The 8,298-nt window shown below is 54.3% G+C and overlaps 3 protein-coding genes across 3 annotated transcripts; 1 reads left to right on the top strand and 2 right to left on the bottom strand.

The window, feature by feature from the left end:
- Positions 1-968: 968 nt before the first annotated feature.
- J4E85_000275 (uncharacterized protein) lies at positions 969-3,249 on the bottom strand (the record flags this gene model as incomplete). Its single annotated transcript, XM_051464567.1, has 4 exons — positions 969-2,670; positions 2,718-2,815; positions 2,866-3,064; positions 3,113-3,249. The coding sequence occupies 4 exons, from the start codon at positions 3,247-3,249 to the stop codon at positions 969-971; spliced, it is 2,136 nt and encodes a 711-aa protein (XP_051331088.1).
- A 561-nt stretch (positions 3,250-3,810) lies between these two features.
- Positions 3,811-4,986, top strand: J4E85_000274 (uncharacterized protein; the record flags this gene model as incomplete). Its single annotated transcript, XM_051464566.1, has 1 exon — positions 3,811-4,986. One exon carries the CDS (start codon positions 3,811-3,813, stop codon positions 4,984-4,986), a length of 1,176 nt encoding a protein of 391 aa, XP_051331087.1.
- A 391-nt stretch (positions 4,987-5,377) lies between these two features.
- Positions 5,378-7,795, bottom strand: J4E85_000273 (uncharacterized protein; the record flags this gene model as incomplete). Its single annotated transcript, XM_051464565.1, has 2 exons — positions 5,378-7,523; positions 7,662-7,795. The coding sequence occupies 2 exons, from the start codon at positions 7,793-7,795 to the stop codon at positions 5,378-5,380; spliced, it is 2,280 nt and encodes a 759-aa protein (XP_051331086.1).
- Between the last annotated feature and the right edge of the window lie 503 nt (positions 7,796-8,298).

Below are 8,298 nucleotides of genomic sequence, written 5' to 3'. Positions count from 1 at the left end.
CGCAGAGAACAACGATCGGCAGGCTCGTGCTACACACAGTACCACGGTCTCTCTTGTGGAATGAGAAGCGAATTGAGGGTGCCGCGCAGTGCGTAAACAAATGATGCCGCTGCCTCAAGTATGCGAGGCTGCTACGATACTATGATACGTAGAAAGTCCAGACGGTGGGGTCATACGCTGTATAGCTCGCGCTCCACTTGTCGCTGTATGGGCGTTGGGATGCTATACAAGCCGACGGTTTCGCATGTGTCGTGCGTTATGCAAACGAGACGTCTGTCTCTATAACATCACAATGCCCATACATCGACAAGTCCGAGCTTGGTCGTCTTTACGGCACATCTCCCCATCGTCTAGAGTGCACCGGTTGAAGATCGATGTCTTGAGCACATGTACGAACAATAAACTAGCTTGTGAACAACCTTGAAAACTTCTACTGCCATGATGAAATACTTGTTGCGCAGCTGCTTATTTTCCTCCTTTTCCTCATGGACTACTCCGTATGGAGACATAAAACACCACAATTTAGTACATGTATGTGACACTGGCATCTTGCAAAATTATTTGTTCTCCTCTCATCTCTGGTGATAACGCGCTGCAAAAGCCTTCCGGAACTCGACGGTATACTGCGAGCGAAATTGTGTATGGGTATCGGCGCGGATTATTGACGCATACTAGATGCAATTAAATGGCACGGCGCAACAACGTGTCGCAGGAAGAAGGCGTATACATCAAATTGAGATGACCAATGCCAGAATGGTCACTAAAAGTGCTTGTGATGTCGTGTAAAGCCCTGTGGTTGCGGCTTTTTGTTATTGTACTTGCCCTGAGATTTTACACATTGCAACCACAATTACACTTGAAGAAATATTCCGCCTCAACACCACACCCTGAACAGAGCATCGTAACTCATAAGATATCATATTTTCGCGCTCATATATACATCTCGACTTTTTTTCTGTAAACAAAAATCACTCCTTCGCCTCCCCCTCCGGCTCCTCAAACTCCACCAACGCAGTCCCCGCCTTACACAAATCGCCCTTGCCATGAACAATGCGCTTCACTATCCCATGACTCGGACTCCTGATCACAGTCTCCATCTTCATACTCTCGATAACAACAAGCGCCTGGTCCTTCTTGACCTCCTGACCCTCTTCGACTTCCACTCTGAGGACCTTGCAGGGCATGGGGGCGAGGACGCTGTTGGCCACGTCCTTGACGCCGAGCGCTTTCTTTGTCCACTCTGGCATGGCGAGTTTGAGGCGGTACTGGCGGCCGAGGTGGAAGAGGGTGAGGCGGTCTTCGTCGCGGATGAAGGTTGTTGCTAGGCGGGTGTGGGGGTAGAAAGATGTGAGTGTGTTGTTGGAAGGGGAGAAGGTGGATATGACGTTGCTGTATGTCTTGTCGCCAATGCTGATGTCGAATTGCTGGGGGCTGGTTTGTCGGATGCTGACTTTTGTTGCTGTGGCTTCGCCCTTGCCGTCGGCGGCGGTCTCGATGAGGTTGAACTCGCGTTGTTGGTACGAGCTGCTGAAGCCGAATCCTACGGCTGTCACGGGCGGTCCGGTCCATACGTCTCCTCTTGATGCTGAGATCTCTTGTAGCGCAAGGCCAAGGGCGGCTTGTGCGTAGACTTCTGATGCTGGGGCTTCGGGTGTGAAGAGCTCGGCGTGGTGTTTTTGGATGTATCCTGTTTCTACGTCGCCGGCGACGAAGTCGGGAGATACGCACATGCGCTTGATGAACTCGATGTTTGTTATAGGGCCCGCCACTTCGTACTCTTCTAGGGCGGCCCGAAGCTTCTGGATTGCAGCCTCTCGGGTCGGGCCCTGGACGATGAGTTTGGAGATCATGGGGTCGTAGTGAGAGGATACTTCGTCACCAGCGATGAAACCAGAGTCGATACGAACGGTGGACGTGGGGGTCGGTGTCTTCAGGTGGAGCAAAAGACCAGAGTCGGGAATGAAGTTCATGTCTGGGTTCTCGGCGTAGATGCGCGCTTCGATAGCATGACCCCTCTCCTTGATCCTCTGTTCAATCTCCTGTTGGGTAAGAGGTAGCTTCCCGCCCTCGGCAACGATAAGTTGCCATCTCACAAGGTCCTCACCAGTGACCATCTCTGTGACAGGGTGCTCGACTTGTAGCCTCGTGTTCATCTCCATGAAGAAGAATTCACCCGTCTCGTTGTCAAAGATGAACTCGACTGTGCCCGCTCCTTCGTATCCCACTGCGAGTGCAGCTTGTCTCGCCTTCTCCCAGATGTCCTGCCTGATGGCCTCATCCAGATGCGGTGCTGGTGACTCTTCCAGGATCTTCTGATGCCGGCGTTGTATGCTGCAGTCCCTCTCTCCAAGCGCAACGCAGTTGCCATGCTTGTCGGCGAAAACCTGGACTTCGATGTGACGAGGCGTGGTGATGTACTTCTCCACTAGCATGACTTCATCGCCGAAAGAGTTCCGCGCCTCTGACTTCGCCGACGCGAGTTGGTCGAAGAACTCGGCTTCGGTGTTGACAATGCGCATGCCCTTGCCGCCGCCGCCCTTGACGGCTTTGAGGAGTACAGGGTAGCCGATGCTCGCGGCCTGTTCTTTGAGATACGCTGGGTCTTGTTCGGAACCGTGGTAGCCTGGGATACAGGGAACGCCGGCTTTGGTCATGATGTCCTTGGACTCACTTCTATGTGTTAGTCACGACGTCTGAAGTATATGCTAGTCACGTACCTCTTGCTCCCCATGGACTCGATTGCTTGCCATGGCGGTCCAATGAATGTGAGGCCAGCGTCTGTACATTTTCTTGCGAATGTAGGGTTCTCGCTCAGCTATCTTCCTGTTAGCCTTATTCCACCTCATCGTGTACATGAGCTCTTACAAAGCCGTAGCCCGGATGTATGCCCTGGCATCCTTGCTCTTTGGCGATTTGTATTATACGGTCTCCATCAAGATATGCTGAGGGGTCCCCGAGGTTCACGGCGTAGGGTGAGCTCAGCGCATGTTGCGATCGAGCATCTGGGTCGGTAAAGAGGGTCGTGGTCTTGATGCCGTATTCTGAAGCTGTTCTTCCAACTCGTCTGAAATCATGTTAGTTCTGAAGTTGGGATCTTTTTGAAGAAGCTCACAGTGCAATCTCTCCGCGATTCGCTATGAGGACAGAAGTAAGCGGTTTGGCAGCGGGCGCAATGGTAGAGTTGTAGCGGGCGCCATTGGTAGCAAGAAGCTGGCGCGAGAGGTGAGTGGACTTTCTAAAGGCACGCATGGTCACAAATGGGTATATAGAGCAAAAAGATTGATTGCACAGCTACAGAAGCACTTTGTTCGTGGCATGGCGGAAGGAAGTTTGGGGAGCCTCGGTGTTGTTAAGCCGCGTGGAGCCGTTCGCGGGGAAGGCGCGCTTCGTGTTTACTGTAGCAAACAGTTGCGGAAGTTGCATCTCGGGCCCCTCTATAGGGAAGGAGCATATGACGGCATCTGGAGTTGCACGGGCAGTCACACATGCCGAGTTGCCTTCTCTCCGCTGGTCTTGACTCCCTCGAATTGGTGGCTTGGGTTGCGCTGATGACCACCGTGCACTCAGGGAGGAGAGGAGCCCTCTGCACGCCCGCGTCATACCCTTACTCACCCCGACTGCGCGACCTCGACTCGACCCTACGCCCCAACCACGCAGAAGCGCATTCACGTCGTCACCTCTGCCGTAACCTCTGTCATCACCCCACCTTGCGCGCCACGAAACTGTACGGTCGCGCATCGTATCGCAAACGACGTCCTCGACCGCACTCAGCGCGTGTGATCGCATACACAACCACCGATCCTACCCAACATGAGCGATTACGACGATGACTATGATGATTACGAAGGCGACTTCTTCTACGTTGAAGATGAATACATGGCTGCCGACGACCTTGCAGAGCACGCCGTCGCGTCACCACCACCAGCAACATGCGGCGATGAGGACATGGAAGACGACTGGGACCGCTTCGACTACTTCAACGATCTCGAGTACGCTTCGGATGGCTACGATGACACCAAGTTTCAAGCGCTTGATGTCAAGGGCGCAAAAGCAGGCCTGAAGAGGAAGCGGGCAGTGAAGAGCGCACCGGCCAGGAAGAGCGCACCGGCCAGGAAGAGATTGGCCAAGGATAGCGTGGACACACAGTCAGAGACAACACCGCTGGGACATTCGCCTATAGTTTGGCGCTCACAGGCGAGCCGTGGAATCAAGCCCAAGACCCTCGACGACAACGCGCAACCATATGCTTTGTTCAAGAACTGGAGGGAGAAGCTCGCAGACATACCAGAATGGGCGAAAGGCTCACCACCGAGCTCACCAGGAGCGCTGTCTTCACGGCCAGGCAAAGGAAAGGCAAAGATGGCATTTGTCACGGAGCCTGCCTCGCCTCCATACGACGATGACGATGACGTCGACGACGAAGGTGACGATGGCATGGACCAAGGAGAAGGCGGCATACCACAGGACGCGCTATTGGCAGCATTACAACGGCAACTCGCTGCTACTGGCGGACCGCTCACCGGTATGGACCCCCAACAGCTGCTCGAGTTTGCGATGCGCATGGCAACAGACAAAGACGCGAGTGATGATATCGCAGGCGAGATGGCAGAGGCAATGCTCGGTGGGGAAGAGGATGAAGACGACGCAGAAGCAGAAGAGAAGCTTCTCTCGTGGGTAGCCCAACAGCGCAACGGGAAGAACGGAGAGATCACTGCGGAAGAAGAGGACGACACGATGGAAGGAACAACGCAACAGCCCCCATCACCGCCTTCATCCGACCTCAAACGCAGCGTTCATGTTGCCGAGACCAACACAAACAAGTCCTCTCTTAAGCGGAAGGCAGAAGACGAGCCCACCGTCGAAGGCTCTACAAAGGTGCTCAAGAAGAAGGCAACTAGGTCATTCGATGCGCCCACAGCAGCAAGTCAGGCCAAAGCCGCTCCATCGCGACCGACGACGCGGTCAAAAGCTGGGAAGCGCAAGTGAAACTAGCACACGTCTGATTACGGATATTCTCTTCTTTTTTTCTTTCTTGCATTCGACACTTGTATACTACTTCTACGAAGAACGAGATGACATGAGATATGGGGGAATTGGCTGGCTATCTCCGCAGCCTCGTTGCGGTATGCAAGGCGTGTCGCTTTCAAGTATGGATAGCATAGCCTAAGTTTCTCACAAAATGGCATGAGACCCCGCCGATGAGTGTCCTATTGACTTTCCGTATGAGTGAGGATTTTGACCTTCGGAGTATCAAACTTCGCTGGAGGCGTTCACAGAGGTTTTGAACAATCTAACAAGATAGGATCTGCTGTTTCTTACAAGAACCCATGCTTCATGATACACAATCCTTCGCCTTTCCACAATCAAAACACCTCACTTAGAACAACATGCCCAGCTCATTAGAATCAAACCCCATACCCTCAAACCCAAGCCCCTGAGCATTCCACCCCATATCCAGCGGCAAAAACCCATTCCACAACGCCGCATCATCCGCCGGCGCATTCCCCCCACCCCCACCCAGCGCAAACTCATTAACAGCGCCCAAATCCGTCCACCCAAAATCGCCCATCTGCTCCGTAAGCGCCGGACTCTCCCCCGTCCCATTGCTACTTGCCTGCGGACTCGCGCCCACAATAGGATGCTGAGGAAACCCATTCTGGTCAACCGGATTACTAGCAATATGCGTGCCTGGGTGGCGGAAAGACGAGCGACTCGCCTTGTCTTTCTTTGGTACTTTGGCCCAGAGGAGCTTGAGGAGTTGTGAGTAGCGGGAGCCGGGGTGCTGGATGCCAGCGCCGGCTCCTACGGCGCTGCGCTCGAGGCGGGCGACGGTTTCGTTGATCATGGCGCGGATGGCGCGGTCTTCGTCTGCGCTTATGACGCCGGTGCAGCGGGCGCGGTAGAGGAAGACGCCGGCGTAGACGAGGTAGAGGTAGTATCTCAATGGCATGAAACGAAGGGAGCGCTCTGGATCGACAAAGTTGTTTACGGTTGTGAGAATCGCTTTTGCGGCGTCGAGGCCTTCGTAGATGAAGCGCGCGTCGCCTACTGCGCCCACGTTGTTTACGAAGACGCGCTGGGGGACTTGCATGCGGCCGTTCGCCATGGTGGCTGGTGTGCCGACTACGGGGTCGGTGGATGTGGATGAGGAGGGCAGTGCGCGCAGGACGGTGGCTTGGAAGGCAAAGGCGTTGGTGTAGAGGCGGAGGTAGTCGTATGACATGAGTAGACATGCTTTGAGCGGTGGAGAGCATGTCAATGTGCCCCATACGCTCTTCCACCCGTAGATCGCTGACCGGAAATCGTCGATGAATTTGATGTAGCTGCCGCTCATCTGCGACCGGAAACTCGAACTAGGGTTTGAATACAAAGTATCGTGGACATTGCTGAAGAGTTGCGTGAGTTCAAGATTCGCTTGGAAGATGGAAGCATGGTCCTCTTCGTTCGGGCTTTTGGGGATCAACGATGGATAATCCTCTCTTCGTAGCGTTGTCAGCGGTCCAGGTCCACGGGACCAGAACGCCTTCCCGATTCTGATGCTGATGTGACGGTCAGACACATATGCCGCCGTCCAAATGAGGCGCTTGCGATGATGGTCCGGATCCTTGCCCTGATCCACGAAGCGGAACGAGTACCGATCGAGAGCAAGGAAGTACGCGATCCTCAGAGCAAGACCAACATGCATCCAGCTCTCCTTATCTTCCTCTCCCTTGCCAACCTTGCCAGAACCACGTTGCGTATACGGCGCCCACTCAGCGAGCAGAAGTAGAGCTTCTACTGCTTCGATGCCAGCATCGCCTCCCGCTGCCAACGTCGAGACAAGGCTCTTCATGTGTTCGGAACAGGCTTCGTAGATGTGCGGTTCGTCGACGAGGTCTTTGGAAGCGATGAGGAGGATGGCTGTGAGGAGGTGTTTCTCGTTGTTCACCATGTCGGATAGGCGCGATGTTTCGAAGGCGTGCGCTGGCGCGAGTGGGTAGTATGGATGGTACTGCTGTTGGAAGCGTACGAGCAGCTGGCATAGAGAATGCACGGTGAGTATTCCGCGGTCTAACAACGGGTATGAGAAGGACAGCGGCGCAGGCATGCTGAGAGATGACCCTCGCGCATGTCCTATGCTGTTGTTCCTACCCGTCCCGTTGATCTCGTCATTCGAGCTCGATTCTCCAGCAACCCTTGCGAGTATGCCCAGCGCATCCGAAGGGTTCTGCAGGTTTGAAAAGGGCAGTTCATCGGTATTCGAGGAGCCTGAACGTGATGCTTGGAGCTCTTCGCCGAAAGGCTGTACGCCTGGGTCTTGCGACCATGTTGTACCGAGGTTTCCCAGCGTGTGAAAGCTTCCTTCGGGTGCGGTATTCGCCAGCGATGGGAGCGGCTGTTGTGGTAGCGATTCAGATTGCGACTGCGATTCATCGACGCGTTTCTTCTTGCGCTCGCGTCTTCCGCCGCGGTTGCTGCCGCCTAGCACGCATTCGAGGTTGTCGCGCTTGCACCTTAGGCATGGTATCGAGTTGTCGGAGTCGCTGCACCGCCACGTTAGATTTACATACGATATGCAAGCGCGTTCGGCGTCGCGACACAAGCTGCCTACGCGCAAACCTCAATCCTAGCGAGCTTGAAACCTCCGACGCGCAAACAAACAAGAAACCTCAGCCACTTACAGCAAACACCGACTCTTCCTCTTCCTGCAGTTCAAACACGCAATCTGCGTCCTCTTGATCTTCGAAGCTTCGTCCTCATCCGGGTTGGTGGCCGCCTGCGCGCCAGCAGGCTGTTGTGGGGCATTTGCTTCCATGCCTCATCTCGAAGCAATGCGTCGTGTCGGTGTTTGAAGCGGTCGGGAATTGTGGGCACCTTAACAAAACGCGGGGACGGCAACGCTGGCATCGGTTATTGCTGGTATCGGGCCGAAGTCGTGAGCGGACATGGGCTTTTCTGTTCTCAAGGTCATCCCATGGTTTGCGGATCGTGGCAAGGGTTGGACTTGGTTTGCTGATCTTCAAGACCCAGCTGCAGTGGGAACGTAGTGATTATCACGGTAATGTTGGCGTTTGGTGTTCCTGTCCGCCCGGGTAAAGGTAGGTTCGTGATGGCGCACCGCCGGCCCCTGACCCAACCACGTCTGCTCAGTGACATGTAATTCCCCACTTTGACCGTAGAACGCTTAGCCTTTCAGCCCAAAGATTCAAAACCACTTCTTCATCCTCGTCGTGGCGTCTTGTAAAATTCAGACCACGCAAAAGTGCATTTTTTGACTTGGTACATATTTTGGTCTTTTTGGCCAAAGTTCATCAAGCA

Source organism: Alternaria conjuncta (assembly GCF_024043145.1).
Source record: "Alternaria conjuncta strain BMP 0040 chromosome Unknown scaffold_1, whole genome shotgun sequence".
NCBI lineage: Eukaryota > Fungi > Ascomycota > Dothideomycetes > Pleosporales > Pleosporaceae > Alternaria > Alternaria conjuncta.
The sequence above is the reverse complement of the archived record's forward strand: the minus strand, read 5'-3'. Positions and strand labels throughout refer to the sequence as shown.